Source organism: Pelophylax lessonae (genome assembly GCF_965119305.1).
Source record: "Pelophylax lessonae genome assembly, chromosome: 13".
Taxonomy (NCBI): domain Eukaryota; kingdom Metazoa; phylum Chordata; class Amphibia; order Anura; family Ranidae; genus Pelophylax; species Pelophylax lessonae.
This window is the reverse complement of record NC_138780.1, coordinates 159,827,053-159,848,917: the sequence shown is the minus strand read 5'-3', so window position 1 is coordinate 159,848,917 and position 21,865 is coordinate 159,827,053. Positions and strand designations below refer to the sequence as shown.

Here is a 21,865-nt window from a genome sequence, read left to right as displayed (position 1 = left end):
GTTCTTTACAGCGATTCACTAGTGCAAGTATCTGCAATTTTGTTGAATGTAAGGGATGGGTTCAGTTTAACCTATGACAGTCTGTGTTGTGCATATTGATACATGCAATTCCTGGTTGAATGAGGCAAATCCGTGCAGTGTCAGGTACATTGAGTAATCTGATCACACTGGCGATGTAATCGTCAGTTCACATCAATGTGACGTGTGGACAGGTAGTACTGTTCCTCGCTGGAGATAACTCACGGTTCCTGGACCAGCCGCAGGGGGACGCATGTACACAGTCCACCCTCTCCACTCTGTACGAAATCATCCTTCCTGTGCTGCTGTTTCTCAGCATCAGGAGATGCAGAAATGGGAGCCTTGGTTCAAGATAGTAGCCTCGGGAGTGGCAGCCTCGAGTCAGGGTGGTAGCCTTGGCAATGGGAGCCTCGAATCAATGTGGTAGCCTTGATATCCAGATCACAGGGTGGTGATGCTGAGCAGCAGGATGTCATCAGCCGCAGAGGGTGCTTTAATGACATCCCAACCCAATTGAACACCTTTGGGATTAATTAAAGCTCAGATTGCGAGCTAGGCCTTCTTGTCCAACATCAGTGCCTGACCTCACAAAAGCGCTTGTGGAAGAATGGTAAAACATTACCATAGACACACTCCTAAACCTTGCGGACAGCCTTCCCAGAAGAGTTGAAGCGGTTATAGCTGCAAAGGGTGGGCCAACTCAATATTGAACCCTATGGACTAAGACTGGGATGCCATTAAAGTTCATGTGCATGTAAAGGCAGGCGTCCCAATACTTTTGACAATACAGTGTATCTGAGATGTCTGTCATTAAGATGGATAAGAAGTTGATGTTTTATTCAGCCTGCCAGTATCTAACCAAAGCTGGAATTCCAAATTTAGGTGGACTGACTCTTTAAGAGTTTATACTGGCATTAAAGCAGGCGTTCGAGGGGCGTTAAATTCGCCCTGCAAATGCCTATGCAAATGATACAATGTACAGCACATAGTGCTGTTAACGTTTACGTTAGCGTTAACGTGAAACGTTAGCGTCGCTTCAAAATTCAAGCCTCGTGTCGAGTCAGGAGGTGTTTGTCCTTCAACGCCGCCCATTCAAATCTACAGTAAAGCCCAGCATAAACTCTGGCAGGCGTTTGCAGGGCATTTTAAAATTTGTTTATTTTTGTCACTTTCCATTTTTGAGCAGTTTTAATGCGCCTTAACGCTCATCAAACGCTTCAAAACCGCGCATAGGGGGTTTAGGGAGCGTTTTCAGCGCTTGTAAAGGTCTCCATACTAAAGCTCTTTGACGCCATTGTTAAGCATTGTAAATTTAGTCAAGTGTGAACAAGCCCGAAAAGTAAATGTTAAGTGGCATGGTAATAAATATAATTGTAAGAGGAACAGATTAGATACACAAGCAGGATTTCTTGTCTGCGGCCTGTTAAAGGCCAGAGTCCATCAACTGAAAGAATCCCGCATGAATGCTTCAATTTCTCTTCATAATTAATGCAATTCTGAAAAGACAAAACGTGTATTGTCTTGTGGTATTCAAATGACGTTTCCTGCAGATCTTTCTCACTTGCTAACCATTGACGACTCAAGGAGTGTCTGCTAGGAAACACTTTGCTACAATGGCCTTTGTTCAATCTCATTCACTATACTGTATATTCACTTATGTAGGTCAGGCTCTGTTAGGTTTGTGAATGGATGCCAAAGTTAAGGTTTAAAGCAGAAGTTCACCCGAAAAGGAAAGTTCCACTTTCTCTTATGTCCTCCGACAGTCGCCGCCTCTTCATATTCGTCACATATGGGGTATTAGACTTTGCTCCGAAGGAGTAGCTAGGCAACAGAATATGTTAACATTAAAGCTTTTAACATATCCCACCCTCAAGGGGTGGTCCCCTCAGTCAATACCCTCCTACTTCCTGCAACCATATCTCAGTTTCAATGTCTAGCTTGTCAGGAGGATCAGGCAGACCATTGAACAGGCGTATGCCTTGCAGGGGAAGGTTCCCCCTGTGCCTGTGAAGGCGCACTCTACTAGATCTCTGAGTACGTCTTGGGCCTGTCGTCATGGGGCTTCTGTAGCCCAGGTGTGTAAGGCTGCGACCTGGTCGACCGTACACACTTTCACAAAATTCTACAAAGTAGATGTTCCGGCATTGGCGGATGCTTCTTTTGGCCGCAAGGTTCTTAGTGCGGCGATTCCCTAGGGTCCCTTGTTGGGGACCTCTGGCTGTTGGGATAAGTTTTTTATCCCCTGGTTCTTTGTCTTTTCCTGGGTTGTTGCTCCTGTTGAGCAATTATTTTTCCTGTAGCCCAGCTGGTTTCCTTCCTTTGGTAAGGTTCCTTTCTTTGATGCGGAGACTGCGTTGCCTTTCGGCCCGGATGCGTTTCCCACCCCTTATGTTTGCACTGCTTTGGGACGTCCCCATATGTGACGAATATGAAGAGGCGGCGACTGTCGGAGGACGTAAGAGAAAACTGAATTTTTGTAAAAATCTTACCTGTAAAATTCCTTTCTCTGAGTCCTCCGACAGTCGCCGCCCCCGCCCCTCTTTTTGGGGTTTGGTTGTATACTCTACTGCTATTCCACTGAAACTGAGATATGGTTGCAGGAAGTAGGAGGGTATTGACTGAGGGGACCACCCCTTGAGGGTGGGATATGTTAAAAGCTTTAATGTTAACATATTCTGTTGCCTAGCTACTCCTTCGGAGCAAAGTCTAATACCCCATATGTGACGAATATGAAGAGGCGGCGACTGTCGGAGGACTCAGAGAAAGGAATTTTACAGGTAAGATTTTACAAAAATTCCGTTTTTCTGCCCCCTTCCCCCTCCTCTTCATATTTTGGCACTTTATTTTTTTTTGGGGGGGAGGGGGTATGTGGTATTGACAGGTCTCCGTTCCTTCATCCACCTGGATCGCCTAGGCCAGTGATGGCAAACCTTGGCACCCCAGATGTTTTGGAACTACATTTCCCATGATGCTAATGCACTCTGTAGTGTACTTGAGCATCATGGGGAAATGTAGTTCCAAAATCCGCCTGGATCACCTAGGCCAGTGATGGCAAACCTTGGCACCCCAGATGTTTTGGAACTACATTTCCCATGATGCTAATGCACTCTGTAGTGTACTTGAGCATCATGGGAAATGTAGTTTCAAAATATCCTGGGTGCCAAGGCTCGCCATTACTGGCCTGGGCGATCCAAGCAGAAGTTTGGTCCCACCTCGCTTTGCTCGCAGCCTTCTGGGACATATCCCAGGTCCCAGAACACTGCGGGATCATTCACAAAGCACAGCAGGAAGCCGGGTGTGAAGCCACAAGGAGTTGCAGCCGGCTTCCCACACTTAAATATGCCAGGGACCCAAAGACCAGCAAAGAATCAGCCTGGGTGTGGACAGAGCTGGATCCTTGGACAGGTAAATGTCCTTTATTTAATGTATTTGTAGCTGCTCATTTTTCCGTTCTAGGGTAAGGATCCTCTTTAAAGTAGAACTAAAGGCATAACCATTTTTTTTAAATTTTGGATTGAGTAAAGGAGGGTTATAAGCGGTCTTTTTTTTTTTTTTGCCCTTTTTTGACTCATTGGGGAGATTTCTCTGCACTTCCTGTACAATAGCCAAAATAGGAAGTGAGAGGAAATCCCTCCAAAGTTAGGGAATCCCTGGTTGTCACCAGAGTTAGTATTCCCTTAGGAAGATTTTCAGATTTTCTGTCACTTTTATTTATTTCACTTTTGATATCTATAAATAGGCCAATTCAAGAGAGTGAATAAACCTATAAATGCTACTTAACTCCAGCAGAGAAAAACGTAGGTCCACTGTCCTAGTGAGTTCTCATTGCCGCTGACACGATGCTTCCCATCTTGGCAATTTTAACTCGACATATTGAGTTTGACAAGGAGAACTGCCTATCAGACTTAACCTTTTAAGTCAATGGGACCATGCCGCATCCATGTGCCATCCACTTGGGGGTTGTGGCATAATGTGAAGTCCTTATTTAGGAGGAGGCAGTAATGCCTCTTGAAAGCCTGTAAACCAGCTGTCAATTGTGGTCTGTACAGAAGTCCAAAGCACATCCTTTTTTCAGAGGGTGGTAGAACCTGCTGCCCATGTGAATGATGCCTAAATGAGATCAGAGAGAGCCATAGCGGCTGTCTTCGCTCCCCAGGTCCTTCTTATGTGTAAGTCATCCTGTGTCTATTAGGGACACAGGGTGACCGAGAATATGATGGACAACTACTTATTGGTCACTGAGAATATGGTTTGGATTACTTCAAATGGGACAGTAATATTTATCCACAATACCCCTGAAGAAAACTATGATACATCATTCTGATACCGTGGAATTAATGTATCATTGTATGAGCTTTGCCATATAGCCTGTTGCCATGAAGTCTGTGACTCCTGAATAATCAAAGCATTGCTTAGATATGGATTCCATGGTTATTATTATTTCAGGTACTTGTATAGCACTGTCAATTTACACAGCGCTTTACGTATACATTGTACATTCATATCAGTGCCTAAACTCAAGGAGCTTACAATCTAAGGTCCCTAACTCACAGTCATACATACACATACTAGGGCCAATTTAGACAGGAGCCAATTAACCTACCATCATGTCTTTGGAATGTGGGAGGAAACCCGAGTACTCAGAGGAAACCCACGCAGGCACAGGGAGAACATGCAAACTCCAGGCAGGTAGTGTCATGGTTGGGATTCTAACCAGTTACCCTTTTGCTGCTAGGCAAAAGTGCTAACCACTACACCACTGTGCCTCCCATGGTTAATTGGAACACCTTATTGTCTCTGCTAGAAAATCCTTGTGGGATGTGTTTATACTTGTAATAATGTGTCCTTTGTATTCGCTGTTGTAGGGGCCGAAAAGTCTAGTCATCCAGGCTGGGTTAAGTGACTAGTTAATTAACGCATTTTACTTATGTTTCTGATTACAGTTTGTATTATTGGGGTAGTATGATCTGATTACAGTTTGTATTGTTAGGGTAATATGATAAGGAGGGGGGGGGGGGGTGTCCTCCTGTGTGGTATATATTCTGTGTGAGTTTGTTCAATAAACAGTTCCAGATCTCATACAAGCTAAGTTGTCGGCTAGTCTTGTATGGTGCGGCTATAATATCTGATATCTATGTTCAAGACTGGAGGAAGCGGTATTCTGACGGAAGCACTCAAGAACAGTGTGGGTCCATTCTGTCACAGTACATCTGTGGAAATAAACAATTGGCGAAAAGGTCTCTTTAACAATTGTTTTATTGCTTTTAGAAGGTTGCCAAGATCGAGAAAATCCATAAAATTTGTATTTTGTTAGTAAATAGTCATCACGTCACTGCAATTTTTGTTTTTGGCTTGCTATCAGACTTGAGTGTGTTTTTTATTTGGGCGAACAGAACTGCGTATAAGCTGAACAGTAATTTCTTTGATTAAACCCTCCACAAGTCTACGGATTAGACTTTGATCAAAAGCTCACACTAATGTGACTGGAATCATCCTGCCCCTTTGTACAGTTCTTACCAAAGAATCATATTCATGTGAAGAAATAGATCTTGTTGCCGAGCACAGATTATACTCTGGTATGTATTCTGTTTTACAGCAGTGATAGATATTATATAATACTTCTTGTAATGGAGATACAACAGTTGCGTTTTAGTTCTCTAACCCCTGGGTGGCTTTAAAGCGGAACTATACTCACCTTGGCTCCAGGGATGCAACGTCCTGGTGCTCCCCGCCGGCTGCTGACATCTTTGAGCAGCTTCCAGGTATCACGCATTGGCCACTTTCATTGGCTGGAGCGATGTGACGTCACTCCTGCACATGCACAGGAGTTTAGTTGGCTCCGGAATTGCCGCATCTGCACAGCTCTCTGGCAGGTAGGTAAGTTTTTAATGCAGCATGTCTCTTCTGCATTAAAAATCCTGCCGGCTTGCCCATTTTTTATAGATTGCATAAAGTTCCACTTTAAAGAGGAAGGTGTGCAGGCAGACAGAGGACTAGTCGTCGGTGTTGCCTGTAAGTAGTACCATGCCCTGTTTGTGTCAGGGTGGCCCTCTTTGTAATGAAGCAGGGCATTGTTTTCTCATATTAGTTCTGCCCCCTGATCAGTGGGGTATTTTGGTTTTGTTCTGCCCTAGGCAAGACTAAAATAGGGTCCCCCCCACATCTAAATTTGTCCCACCCTACCCGCGGTATACTATTCTTGTCTCAGGGTCTGATGGGGAAGCTGCAGCCGTTCATAGTGAACAGCTGCGGCTTCCTCATCAGACCCTGAGAAATTATTTATCCAAGTGCTGTACATAGTTTCTGCCCAAGATCTGATGTTTGCGGTGATACCTTACATGTGTGCGATGGTCGCTGTTTCAGTGCATGCGTTTTAATTATAATTTAAAACGCATGCGCTGGGCAAAGGAAAAAAAAAAGGCTCCTAACTTTTTTTTAGCTGGCTCCTAGATTCTAAGCAAATTTGTTAAGCCCTTGAAGAAACAATTGTCCAAAACAATCCAAAGGATTTTCCTATGACAAGAATATCAGTTTTGGGTACACAGGCCCTTTAACAAGCACATTCTTTGAAAAGATAAATACGTTTTCTGCCAGACAAATTTATCTTGTAATTTTATAAATATGAGTGTAGTAAATCTGTTGAAGTCTTCTTTATTAGCTGGCACTAGATTTTATTTAGATTATTAGTTCTCATTAGTCCTGCCTGTGCTTTGTGAAGTTTACCGTTTATTCCAGTCCTGCTGTGGTTTTTAGCTGTGCTCAGTGACTGGAATATCTATTGCTTGGTTGCTGTTGTATAAATTTGTAATTACCAGTCGCTGTATTGGCTGCCTATTTATTACAGTGTAGCCTGGGAGATGTGGCCACAGACACATAGTACTATATCTTCGGGATGGCGGTTTTGCAGTCGGGAGCTGAGCTTTGCAGGTCATCCAAGTAATAAAGGGACTTTATTTAGGCTTGCTTTATTAAATATAAAACAAATTGTCTTGAATGATGTACCGTGTGAGCGTACTCCTGCTGGCTACCACTAGTCCCTGGAAGCTGAAGAACACGTTAGTCAAAACCTAATTCAATCGGAAACTTCAGGCAGCGCACGTCCTACACGTCCAGGGTTATTTTTCTTATTCAGATTTTCCTGGAGTTCTTTTAGAAATTGCCTTGGGCATTCCAGGAGCACTGTTCTAGGTATGTGTTTTTGCATGTCATTGCATGTCAAGTAGAAATATCATTAATTATTATGTTGATGAAAAGGCAGAACTGAAACACCACAAAACTATCTGACATGCAAAGCATAAAGCAGTCTTTTTTAGGAAAATAAAAGCAGTTTTGATGTTCAGACACTGAATCTCAATGATTTTGATTGTGGCGTCTGGCACTCTGTGTCTGCAGATATTATGTAACAAAAATTGAAATTGAAGCACCACAGCACTGCTATGAGGTCCAGATACAACCCAACCCAATTCCGATAAATTAGGGGTATAATCCAAAAAGTATCCAATGTGTTTCAGGGGTCCAAAAGTACCCCCTTGATCAGGGTTTTTCCAGTGTGAAATACAATTACAAGCCTGGCAGCAGCTTGTTTGGCAGCCTAATAACCCTCTAGAAGGCCAATGCTTGTAATTCACACTGAAAAAACTTTTATCGGAATATAGTTGTATCTGGACCTCTTAGCAGTAGTGTGTCACTTCAATTTACATTTTTCTTACTTTACACTATAAGCCATGCAGCCTAGTAGTCTGAAAAGATTCTCTGGAGTGTAGAATTTGCCTGCCCAGTACCAGATCTACATTTTACATCAACATAAATACTTTAAGACATCAATACCAGCAAGATAACCCTATGGGTCCAGCACTATTTTCCATTTACCTGGTTGAAAAAATACACAAGTTCATTTAGTTCAAACAATAATAAAGGGGAAAGGGGGGAATATATATATATATATATATATATATCTATCTCCTTTAACCACTTGCCTACCGGGCACTTGTGTGTGTGTGTGTGTATATATATATATATATATCCTTTGACCACTTGCCTACCGGGCACTTTAACCCCCTTCCTGCCCAGGCCAATTTTCAGCTTTCAGCGCTCTCACGCTTTGAATGACAATTGCGCGGTCATGCTACACTGTACCCATATGAAATTTTTATCATTTTTTTCACACAAATAGAGCTTTCTTTTGGTGGTATTTAATCATCTCTGGGTTTTTTATTTCTTACAAGAAAAAAGACAGAAAATTTTGAAAAAAAAAAAGTTTTTATTTTCTGCGAGTAAATTTTGAAAATAAATTTTTTCTCCTTCACTGATGTGCGCTGATGAGGCGTCACTGATGGGCACTGATAGGCTGCACTGATGGGCACTGATGAGGTGGCACTGATGAGGAGGTACTAATATGCCGCACTGATGAGCACTGATAGGTGGCACTGATGAGCACTGAGAGGTGGCACTGAGGCGGCACTGATAGGCACGAAGAGGCGGCACTGCTGGACACTGATGGGTGGCACTGACGAGCACTGACGGGCGGCACTGATGGGCAGCACCATCAGTGCCCACACTCAGTGCCCATAGTGCTGCTAGTCAGTGCCCATCAGTGCCTAGATGAGCAGGCACTGATGGGCACTGACTGGCAGCACTATGGGCACTGATGGGGGGCACTGTGGGCACTGATGGTGGGCACATGTGTTATTTTATTTACCTCTTTTGTAATCAGGGCACTGGTGATCAGTGCCCTGATTACATTTTTCTTTGTCCCCTAAGCGCTGATCGGCTCTGCTCCTTCCTCACACGCAGTCTCTGTGTGAGGAAGGAGAGCTGGCGATGAGAGATGATCTCATATGTTTACATATGAGATCATCTCTCATTGCATGGCCAATCACAGTGGCCATTTACCACGATCTGTGATTGGCTGTGTCCAAGGGACACGGCCAACACAGATTTTCCCCGATGCGCGCTCGCGGGAGCGCGCGGGGAGCCTGTTACTGGGAGGCCGTTTAAAGACGGCCTCCCAGAAATTAGAGCCCGCGCTGTAGCCGTACTTTGGCTTTAGCGCGGGCCGGAAGTAGTTAACAAAGCAAAAAAAAAGTCATACAATACTATACCTATACTAAATAATAATCCTCAGCCTCCCGCCCAAACTGTAGAACTATCTCCGCGCTTCAGGAAACACCAGCAAACTGCTGGCAACGGTATATACCAATATTGCTGCTACTTGCACAAATAACGAAAATATTTGATGATAGAAATTTAAATGAAAGAATAGTAGCGCAGAAACAACATTGAGATGTCTCATAAAATAAACTGCAGATATCACCCAAAATGTAGTGTGGTTACTGAAAACAGTCCTCAAAACATTTAGTGACTAGTCCAGCAAGGTTATTATCAGTGTGGTATGATAAACACCAGTCCCATTGACCACCAGATCACCGATGACCGTAAAAGGATTAAGTCTTCCTCATATGATCATATAGACCCACTTTACTGGATAATCAATGTCCCGTGTAGTCTGGTAGGGTCACCTCTAATCCACCACCAAGTGCAGGGGCAAGGTAAGAAATGGCCACTCACCGGATCACCATGCCCATTTACTCTCATAAATGAGCCCACCTCGTATGTGTATATCCACCCGTTGTAACATGCAGCCACAGGATTAGACAGGCACCAGCAAGGAATGGTCCGTGGTTCAATTCAGTTATACTCTCTCACTCTTCCCATGTATGTGGGAAATAAAGAATATACCTCCACTAGTGCAATACGTCTGATACTGATTTTATTGAAGTAAAACCAAGTACATTGCACTCACTTGTAGTAAAGTAGCGGTAAGCTCAACACTCGTATGCGGCCACTGCGGTGGGCATTCACTGCTACACAGATGTGGCTCCACGCCAAATCAGGTAGTCCTGGAAGTCCTCCACGGCCGTCAGCCTCGATTGGGTGCATCGTCTGGCCACGCCCCGACGCGTTTCGTCACTTCCTGACTTCAACTGGGGGCGCGGCCAGAAGGACGCACACAACCCATTTATGCTCCGCGCAACGGCGTAGCATCCAATCACAGAGTAAGCAGTTCAACCGGAAGGACGTCGAGCCCTGTAACACCGGAAGGTAAATACCATTCAGAGAACCCTTAAGTCCTCACCCCGGAAATAGACTACAACCACCTCTGCAGACACCGGGAACCTAGAGGAAGTCCCATTAATGTGTCATCCACGGATAGTCCTATAGAGGCAGATAGTCTCTCTGGGTGCCCCGTTACCTGCGCTTCTCCTTACAATCAATAATGGTGAATGCATAAACACCAAACCATAGTGCAATACGGTAGCCCCAAACTGCTTAACCATATTGCTAGCTAGAACCCGGTATGCATATCCAATGTATACCTTGATTCTTAAGCGATACATATACATAAAATCATGTTATAAAATCTCATGTATACGGCATATAAAAAGACATGTAAAAACATAAGATATCTAATTAAAAATATCAAATGGTTAAAATATATCAACTATTAAAATATATATTAAAACACTATACACGGTGTTGAAAAGGAATAAATAACGAATCATGCTAAAAACATAATTACTAGCGGGGACAGGCCTCCTATTCTCAATAAATAAACACAACCAGAAATTAGGAATCACTGATGAAACAGTTGATGTCCAATTCAATCCGACCGGAGCGAGGGATTGGGTCAGGAAAATCCACTTCGTCTCGCACTTTGAGAGTTCCCTGACCCAATTCGCCCCTCGCCACGGTGGATTGACCCGTTCAATGCCCCAAAATAACAGGCTGCTGGGGTCCCTCTGGTGGTGCTGTCGGAAATGAGCTGGCACATTATGTTCTCGTACGCCATTTATTATGTTGGTAATGTGTTCTCCCACTCGGATCTTAAAAGTTCGTTTGGTCCTCCCTATGTACACCAATTTGCATGGGCACATAAGACCATAAACGACATGCGTAGTGTCGCATGTGATAAGTGATTTGATCTTGAAAGATTTATTAATAGCAGGGACGGAAAAGGACTCACGTCTTCTGAGGTTGGTCGGCGCCAGAGTGCACGCTCTGCACCTCCCACACGTGAAGGACCCCTTCAGATCTGGGAAGAAAGAAATCTTAGGTGGGTCTATCACTTTCCTCACCACACGATCTCCGAAATTAGGGGCTCTTCGATAAATGCAGGAAGGTTTGCTCGGTAGGGCAGGGCCCAAGGTCCTGTCCATCAAAAGTATCGGCCAGTGTTGTCTGAAGATATCCTCTACTTTCTTATAGTCATTAGAGAAGTCAGAGAGGAAACTCCACTGTTTGGGGTCATTGTCAGTTTCCCTAGTTCGTAATCTAGGGGTCAAGGGTCTTGGTGCTTCCAGAATCCTGATAATTTCCCTATCCAAGACAGGTTCTTCATACCCCTTGGCCACAAACCTCTCTTTCAGAACTCCAACCTGGTCCATGTAGTCAGTGGTGGATGTACAATTGCGCCTAACGCGCATAAATTGGCTTCTAGGAATGTTCCTGAGCCAATTGGGGTGATGGCCGCTCTGAATAGCGAAGTAACTATTTTGATCGGCGGTCTTAAAAAATACCTTGGTGGTTAGAACATTCACCTCCCTTCTAATCGTTACATCAAAGAAGTGGATCTCACTCTGACTATAGTGGAAGTCCAGTTTGATATTATTCTGATTTGTGTTAAGATGTTGCATAAATGACACAAGGTTTTGTTCGGGCCCTTCCCAAATAAAGATAATATCGTCTATAAAACGACGATAGTACCTTAATTCGGGTCTGACTGTGTTGAACACGAATTTGTCCTCCCACTCTGCCATAAATATGTTGGCCAAACTGGGGGGCAAATTTGGCGCCCATGGCTACACCAGTCCTTTGGCTGAAGAAATTACTTCCATACCAGAAATAATTGTGACTTAAACAAAAGTCAAGGGCTCTCCGTATGAACACCTTCTGCTCCCATGGTAAGTCATCCCTCCTGCTCAAAGCCCAATTAAGGGCCAACAGCGCATCGTCGTGCTGAATGATGGTGTAGAGGGACGACACATCAGCCATGACCAGAAAGGCTGACGAGTCGTCCCTCAACAACACATCATCCAGTGACCGCAGGAGGTCGGCCGTGTCCTTTAGAAATGCCTTAGTCCTTACCACACTAGTTTTTAGGAACTTATCCAGATATTGGCCAAGTCTGGCGTTAACTGACCCTATCCCATTAACTATGGGGCGTGGGGGTGGGTTGTCCGGATTTTTATGAATTTTAGGCAGTGTGTATAGGATAGGGATGCGACAGGCACTAGGAAGTAAGAAATTCCTCTCCTTTTTTGTTAAAACACCATCTCTAAATCCCAAGCCTACCAGAATTTCTAAATCCCTGACAAAACTGGCAGTAGGATCCCCTGGTAGTTTAGTGTAAGTGAGATCATCACTCAACATCGCCTGTATTTGATCATGGTAGAATGTCTCATTCATAATCACAACCCCCCCTACCCTTATCTGCAGGGCGTATGATAATTTCTTTCCTAGACTCCAATGATTCCAGGCCCTCCTGTTTATGGCTATACCTCCTTTCTACCTCATATCCAGGTTGTAGAGCCTGGAGATCACGTATTACTAAGTTCTTGAACACATCTAAACACTGATTATTGTTAGCTGGTGGATTGAACACAGATTTATTGCGTAATCCACTATTCACAACCCCTCCACCTCCATTATTGCTAATGGACGTGATGGGGTTGTTCAAGAAATGCTTTTTAATGTTCAGCTTACGCATATACTTGTGTGTGTCCACATATACATTAAATTTATTTATAGCCCTTTTCGGGGCACACTTGAGTCCTTGGTCTAAGATGTGAAGTTCATTTTTCGTTAAACTCACATCACTGATGTTGAAGATGCCCTCATTCACCAGTCCCTCCTTTTTTTTGTGCTGTATCCTTCTCCCGGCCCGTACTCCCCGTCGGGATAGGTATTTTCCCTGTGGGTTTGTCGGTCCGATTGATGGTTTCGGTTGTAGGGACGATGTCGACCTCTCCCCCTGCCTCTCCCTAAAAAAGGCTGTCCAGGATGATTCTGGGGGGTTCTAGGTTCCCGGGGCTTCACTCTCACCATTCGATCTATTGGCCAACACTTGGTATTGGTTATGGGTGGGTATTCCCACTGGTTGTAAATTCCCTCGAGTGACGCCTCTTCTGTTTTTATTATTATTAGTATTTCTATTCTCCCTATTTGCTCCCTTAATTGGTGGACCTGTCCATTCAGTAATAGTCCTCATCGTTGGACCTTTGGTCTCACGACCGGGGCAGAAGTCTTTGGAACTGATTGCTGATCACCAGTTGCCACACTAGTACTAGCTTCCATAGGAGCCTCTACGTCAGGCCCTGCAGTCACAGACATCATAGGTATAGTAGCTTGCCAACAAAATACCTGCCCATTTTTGAAATCCTGCAGATCCCTGGTGTATTTCTTTACTTTTTTAAGGTGGGTTTCTTTGTCCACCTTATCTAATTTAATTTTAGTGGTATTATTAAAATCTCTGATCTCCTATACCTATAGTTGATCCAGAGGAAGGCAAAAAAAAACCCACCAAAGCATGAACCAATTTGACAATTTCCTTGGATCAACTTTACCTTTTAAGGGTGTTTTTTACTGCCGCTTTTAGCAGCGTCGCACATTTTATTATTTTTTTTACAGCTTCAAAAAACCTCTCCATGTTTTGTGTCTATACACACACATAGGCTTTTAGGCACTTAAGATGGCATAGGGGTTTAGAAGCTGTAAAAAAAAAAAATTGCATGGCCATCACGTTCTGGAGCAGCAGCGTTTTGGCAGAAAAAAACGCTGACAGCTCCTTAACGCTACTAAAGTCTCCTAAACTCCGCTAACTGCTGGTGTCCAGCGTTTAGCAGAGTTTTTGGTGTTTTTTTTTAATGCAGAGGCCGCCGGCGTCCTTAACAACCAGGAAGCTGGCTGTCACATCCTTAACAACGGATTAGTCACTAGCTGGCTTCCCAGCTGACAGCTTAAGGTGAACCCCAAGCCAAAATAAAAAAAATTGTCGGGTCCCCCCAGAATGCATACCAGACCCTTATCCGAGCATGCAGGCCAGGAAAGGGGGGGGGATGAGCGAGTGCCCCCCCTCTCCTGAATCATAACTGAACCAAAGGCCTCTTCCCCACAACCCTGGGCGGTGATTGTGGCAAACTGCAGGCAGGCGGCTTATCGGAATCTGGAAGCCCTCTTTAACAAGGGGGCCCACGGATCCATGTGAATAAATGGGGTACATTATACCCCTACTCATTAACCAAATAAAAACATAGACACAGTTTTTGACAATTCTTTTACTAAAAATAAAAAAACAATGTTCACCGATGTAGATCCATCATCCATCGCGACACCTCCCGCCACTGCCGGACCCAAAAAAAGAAAACAAAATCTCAGTTCATGACATAGGCTACTGCCATCTGCCTTCTCTGCCATGTAAAGGTTCCTAAATAGCTTAGGGTGGGGCCACCTGGGAACCTCACCTGGTGGCACCGCCCCCTTGTGGGATCACCGACCCAGCATGCATCGGTCTGTGACATCACAGGGGGTGATGCTATCAGGTGGCCCCACCCATTACCTATTTAAGAACTGTCACAAAGGAGCAGGCAGACTCTGTGAAGCCTTTCCGCGAGTCACTCATCCATGTCTTTATGGGCCTTGCTTTGTGCAGTGGTGCGCAGTCATGTTGGAACAGGAAGGGGCCACCCCCAAACTGTTCCCACAAGGTTTGGAGCATGAAGTTGTCAAAAATATCCTGGTATGCTGACACCTTAAGAGTTCCCTTCACTTGAACTAAGGGGCCAAGCCCAACCCCTGAAAAACAACCCCACACCATAATCCCCCTCCACCAAATGATTTGGACCAGTGCACAAAGCAAGGTCCATAAAGACATAGATGAGCAAGTTTGGGGTGAAGGAACTTGACTGGCTTGCACAGATTCCTGACCTCAACCTGATAGAACACTGTTGGAATGAATTAGAGCGGAGACTGCGAGACAGGCCTTCTCATCCTACATCAGTGCCTGACCTCACAAATGCGCTTCTAGCAGAGGGGTCAAACATTCTCATGGTTTAGGACACACTCCTAACCCTTGTGGGCACCCTTCCCAGAAGAGTTGAAGCTGTGCTGTTACAGCTGCAAAGGGTGGGACAACTCAATATTGAACCCCACGGACTAAGACTGGGATGCCATTAAAGTTCATGTGTGTGTAAAGGCAGGGGTCCCAATACTTTTGACAATATTGTGTATATCGTGTATACGTTTCTGTGTGGCATATTCAGTTTTCTACTGTTGAAATCACAGTGCCTAAATACCCAATCATAGCGCCTCTATCGGATAACAGTGAGTGTTTTCAGTGTTGCAGATCACACCCGTGCTTACATATTTCACCTTGGAGTGTCTGCTGTCCAGAATGTGGTCATCACAGGGGGTTTCTACTGTCCCGGTGCTTCTCTGTCTCCAAAAATGAGAATTTATTTCCAATTTATTTATTAGTTTCTTAACCCTTGAAAGTCTGAAGATGCTCCTTGGAATTTGGGTTCCCCATTTGACTAGGCAAAAAAAAGTCTCACACATGGGGCATCCCCAGACAGGAATAGCCAAAGGTGTTTTGAGGTGTAGAAGTATAGTAAGTATACCCATGCTAGGAGAAATCTGCTAAAATGACAACTTTCTGAAATAAAAATCTAATTGAATTTACTTCATCTTAGCGGAAAAAAATGTGTGGGGGGGGGGGGTGGGGATCTTCAAAATACTCACAATGCCTCCTACTAAATAACTGGCGGGGGGGGGGGGGTATTGTGCAGCATTTTAGAGCCTGAAGAAAAGCAATAGTTAGTCAATATCAGGCTTCATAAAATTCAAATAAGTGTTTGTGTGTGTGTGTGTGTGTATATATATATATATATATATATATATATATATATATATATATATATATATATATATATATATATATATATATATATATATATATATATATATATATATATATATATATATATATATTATACAGTATCTCACAAAAGGGAGTACACCCCTCACATTTTTGTAAATATTTTATTATATCTTTTCATGTGACAACACTGAAGAAGTGACACTTTGCTACAAAGTAAAGTAGTGAGTGTACAGCTTGTATAAGCCCCCGTTCACATTAGGTCGCTCCGACTTAGTGGGCGACCTGTGAAGTCGCGTACACCGCGACTTCGGTGCGACTTGCACGGACTTCATAGAATGAATGTCTATGCAAGTCGCCTCCAGGTCGCCCCGAAGTAGTACAGGAACCTTTTTCTAAGTCGGAGCGACTTGTGTCGCTCCTATTAGAACGGCTCCTGTACTACTCAATGGACCTGACGGTGCGCGACTTGCCAGGCTGACCAAGTCGCCTGGCAAGTCGTAATAGTGTGAACCGGCTCTAACAGTGTAAATTTGCTGTCCCCTCAAAATAACTCAACACACAGCCATTAATGTCTAAACCGCTGGCAACATAAGTGAGTACACCCCTAAGTGACAATGTCCAAATTGGGCCCAAAGTGTCAATATTTTGTGTGGCCACCATTATTTTCCAGCACTGCCTTAACCCTCTTGGGCATGGAGTTCCCCAGAGCTTCACAGGTTGCCACTGGAGTCCTCTTCCACTCCTCCATGACGACATCACGGAGCTGGTGGATGTTAGAGATCTTGCGCTCCTCCAACTTCTGTTTGAGGATGCCTCGCAAATGCTCAATAGGGTTTAGGTCTGGAGACATGCTTAGCCAGTCCATCACCTTTACCCTCAGCTTCTTTAGCAAGGCAGTGGTCATCTTGGAGGTGTGTTTGGGGTCGTTATCATGTTGGAATACTGCTTTGCGGCCCAGTCTCTAAAGGGAGGGGATCATGCTCTTCTTCAGTATGTCACAGTACATGTTGGCATTTATGGTTCCCTCAATGAGCTGTAGCTCCCCAGTGCCGACAGCACTCATGCAGCCCCAGATCATGAGACTCCCACCGCAATGCTTGACTGTAGGAAAGACACACTTGTCTTTGCACTCCTCACCTGGTTGCCGCTACACACGCTTGACACCATCTGAACCAAATAAGTTTATCTTGGTCTCATCAGACCACAGGACATGATTCCAGTAATTCATGTCCTTAGTTTGATTGTCTTCAGCAAACTGTTTGCGGGCTTTCTTGTGCATCATCTTTATAAGAAGCTTCCTTCTAGGATGACAGCCATGGAGACCAGTTTGATGCAGTGTGCGGCGTATGGTCTGAGCACTGACAGGCCGACCCTCCACCCCTTCTACCTCTGCAGCAATGCTGGCAGCACTCATACGTTTATTTCCCAAAGACAACCTCTATATTTGACGCTGAACACGTGCACTTAACTTGTTTGTTCGACCATGGCGAGGCCTGTTCTGAGTGGAACCTGTCCTGTTTAACCACTGTAGGATGTTGGCCACTGTGCTGCAGCTCAAATGAGCATGCTAGCATTGAGAAGTGGTTAAAGAGTGGATACCAAGCACCTCTGCAGAATTCTAAGTTTTAGAATGTTGCTTCCTTTGGCTGATAGACAGCCCAACATCCAACTGAAGAAGCTGGCATGGTAGATTGACAATGCTAATTGCGAGGTGGAACTGAAGGCACAAATACTTACCTTAAGCTGGGTATATACTAGTATATTTTCGAAAGAAAATTGATATGTATATTCGTACAGAAATTCTCAGTACATTCGATGGCTTGACGAATGTCATTCAAAATTTGGTTACTTTCCCAAACAAAAACCTATTACACTGTTAGAAAAGCATTCTTTCAAGAAACATTTTCCATCCTGCTCCTTCAAATCTTCTTGTTATTTTGGAAAACAAACCTTGATTTCACCCCACTAGAAAATCAAGCGATTTTCCCTAAAATGAAAATTCTTATTCAAAACACAACTAATGTTAAGTCAGCTTTTTTTTCCAGTGGTCCAACTCCCACAAAGTGCCACACTTGCCCCATCATCTTCTCCCTGGGTTCTTCTAGCTGCTGGTCTTTGGCCGTTTTGATTGGACAGCGCAGGAGTGCAGTCATCCCAGCACACTGGTAGTGTCCTGGAATGTAAACTGAGCTGCGCATGCACAGCTACGTGTACATTCCCCAGAGGATTGCGAATAGGCAGGGAACTGTACTTTATTGCAGAAAAGACATTGCAGTAAAAAGCCTGCCTGTTTGCAATTTTTTTTAACCTTGAGCTCAGCTTTAATGCAGAACTTAACCCAGTAATTTAACGGTTTCCCAAAACTGTTTCAAGGCCTTGAATGATGACCGTCCCATTTTTTATTTTTTTTTACAGAAGCTTTTTATTAGGGTTTCCAAAACAACCAAAAACATTTCACAGTAAAAAAAAGAAAGGTAGATATAAATAAATGATACAGCAGAGCACCAAAGTTCACATGGATGGATACAGAAGCACAGGTACAGCACAGTACAGAGACATAGTGCACCCGACAAAGCAGTAGGACTTGCGTATTAACAAATGAAAAAATTTAAAAAGAGGGTGGGGAGCAGGATGGGATGTGGGGGGGGGGGGGGTGGCACCAAGTGGAGAAAAGTGGGAAGAGAGGAGAGAGGGTCCAAATGAATTATAATATAACATCAAATATCATCCAAGGAGGATAATGCTCTGTTCACACTTGTTCGACTCCAAAGTTGCGCCAACGTTGGAGTGCAACTTTGAATGGGTGCAACTTGGATACGACTTTGACCAGTAATAATGGACAACTGTTGCACACAAGTTGCATTATATAACATTCAGGTACGACTTCCATGCAACTTCTGAGGGTTAACATTGAAGTCTATGGCCCTCAAGTTGCATGAAAGTTGGCCCAAAGTAGTGCAAGAACTACTTTAAAGTTGCTGTAACTTTAAAGTGGAGTTCCACCCTAAAATTACACTTCTGTCCATCTTCTTGGTCCGGGTCACCTTAAAAAGAAATGGATAATCGCATTTTTTTTTTATTTTTACTTACCTTGGATTAGAAGAAAATATACTTACCTTACTTCCTCTTCCTCCCCTCGGCGGCCACGGGTGATTCGTCACTTCCTGGCTTGCAATGATTGCTGGGAGCTGAATGTTATCGCTCCCAGGAATCAATGCGCCTGCACCGGCCCCGACGTCAGTTCCTGTGCGGGCGCATCATTCCCTTCTAAACAGCTTCTGGGCATGCCCAGAAGCTGTGGAGGGATGACGCTCCCGCACCGGAAGTGACAGCGGGGCCGGTGCAGTGCATCGTGGGACCGAAGAGGACGCAGAAGAGGATCGCGCTGGCTCCAAGCTGCCCACATCTGAGATGGCAGCGCTGGACAATACATTTTCAAGGTAAGTATTTCTTCTTGCAGGTAAGTGCAACTCGGGACAGTTCAGAGGCTATCCATTGTGGAATGCACTAGCCTGACTGTCCCGGGGGTATTTTTATGTATTTTTTTAGGTGGAACTCCGCTTTAAATTGCGCATATATGAATGGTTATCATTGGAAAACATGGGGAACGACTTGTCAAGTCGCACAAGTCTGTCACATTACTTGTACTTGTGCTCTCACCAAACTGTCAAACCATCAAATGGCTTATGTCATAATGGATCACATGTGCAGTATGGTGGCAACTGCAGATCAGACAGAGGCTAAGATGGCCGCTTCCTTAGCTGTAAAGAATAAGAGGGTTTAATTATGCTTTAAAGCAGTGTTTCTTACCATTTTTTAATCGAGACGCCATTCTAAAATTTTAAAAACTATACGAACAGTTTTGCATAATGTAGCAACATCCACGTGCATTGGACACTCAACATTAGCGGTGATTTATTCTTCCAAAGGAAATACATCTTTGCACACTGGTACTGATTAGTATTCCAATGTTTCTCTTCTCTCTCGGTTAATGTAACCCTGATGCTGAATAAGAGGGGCAGGTGACCGAAGTCCTCCTTACTGATGACACCATTGGTTGTTAGGACACTGGCAGGTAGAAGGTTGTAATGGTGCACAAAGAAAACCTGTGGCTTTGTGTAACTAATAGAGAAGGCTTGATTCACCTGCTGACTTGTATACAGTTTTTGGGCAATTTCTAGGAATTTTGTCAAGGTACCCCTGACAGCTGAAGGCCTACTGGTTGAAAAAGGCTGCTTTAGGGGCAGTTCACACCGCATGCAGTCCAGTGCGTGTTTTTTCTGCTTCAAAAGAGCATGGATAGTAGGTTATATGGTTTTCAATGGCATAGTTCACACCAGTGCAGTCAGTTCCAGTGTGTTCCAGTTTTAGAAAAAAAAGTAGAACATGCTGCATATTTTTTTCAACTAGACTGTACTGGAACGCGGTAAAACACACCGGAACGCACCTAAACCCACCAAAAATGCACTGAAACACACATCCTTACTTAGAGCCAGTTCACACCATAGAAATGCAGTCCAGATGCATTCCGGACGCTTTTCTGCATGCGCATTTTTGGTGCAGTCCAGTGCATCCCCCCCCCCCCCTCTTTTGTCTTCACCTTAAATAGGGGCATATGTGTTTCAGTGCAGTTTTGGTGCATTTTGTATGCGTTTTACCAGTACAATTCGGTGCAGAAAAAATGCTGCATGTTCCACTTTTATTTTTCTGGAACTGGAACGCACTGGTGTGAATTGTGCCATTGGAAACCATACAACCTACTTTCCATGCGTTTTTGATACAAAACAAATGCACTGGACTGCACATGGTGTGAACTGGCCCTAAAGGTGAAGAAAAAAAAAGGGGGGGGATGCACTGGACTGCACATGGTGTGAACTGGCCCTAAAGGTGAAGAAAAAAAAAAGGGGGGGGGGTGCACTGGACTGCATCAAAAATGTACCAAAAACACGCATGCAGAAAAGTATCCAGAACACAATTTTGTTTGAAACACTTTTAATAAATGGAATATATTAATGGACCTTTTTTTTCCAGGTGGTAGAGTGTGCTCCTTCTCACCATGCATAGAGCAAGTACAGAGAACCTGTCTAGCCCTGGAGGAACATGGCTTCACTGAGATCAGCACCCTGGAGATCCTCCTGCGCGTGTACGATGTCAGAGGTGTCAGTCTGCAGATCCCAGATTTCGGGACGCCTGCAGAGGAGAAAGGAGAAAGTTCAGATGCCGATAAATCCAAACAGATCCAAACTTCCCAGCCAGGCACAGTGCAGTTTAAAAGCGGAGTATCGCCCAGAGAAATGGTGGGCCACACCGGGTACCTGACCTTCGCCACCAAGAGTTTATTTTAGGATTTTCCTTTGTAGCAGGGAGCCTTGTGCACATCTATGGGGAGAAAGCTCCATATATAGCCAGACTCGGCTGAAGAATGCATTTATGTAAACAGCACATTCACGCTGAATGGCAGAGACTGAACCAGGAAAGTTACAGTACGCATCAGCAGCTCTGCCAAGAAATAGACAAATCATCTTCCTGCAGCCATTTTTTTCCCACTGTGTATAAATAATAAAAGTTACTTTTTTTTTTTTTAAATGTCGTCAGCTTGATTGTTGGTTTAAAGCGGTTGTATCCCCTGTGTAAAGAAAAAAAAAAAACCCTGCGGGAAAATGGCATAATGTGATAGTATGCATCGCATACAACACAATATTGAATGCCTTAGAACGAAGCCCCCACACGGTCGCCTGGACACCGCTGAGGGGGCCTCTGCATCTCTTCCAGGTTCGGCGGCTCCGGTGCTGTGAGTGGCCGGAGCCGCGATGACGTCACTCCTGCGCATGCGCGCAGGAGTTCACTTTCCGGCTAGGAGCTCTGAAGTTTCGGCAAGATACACCGGACCTTCAGAGTGCATGCGTCGCTGGT

The 21,865-nt window shown here is 44.3% G+C and overlaps 1 protein-coding gene across 1 annotated transcript in view; it reads left to right on the top strand.

Annotated features, from left to right (window-relative positions):
* The window catches only part of TRMT61A (tRNA methyltransferase 61A), a 68,673-nt gene extending 47,183 nt beyond the window's left edge, over positions 1-21,490 (top strand). The window contains exon 4 of the mRNA XM_082242765.1: positions 20,984-21,490. Within this exon, the coding sequence (XP_082098891.1) occupies positions 20,984-21,297 (314 nt within the window). The 3' untranslated portion in view covers positions 21,298-21,490. The remainder of the gene's footprint in view (positions 1-20,983) is intronic.
* Positions 21,491-21,865: the final 375 nt, after the last annotated feature.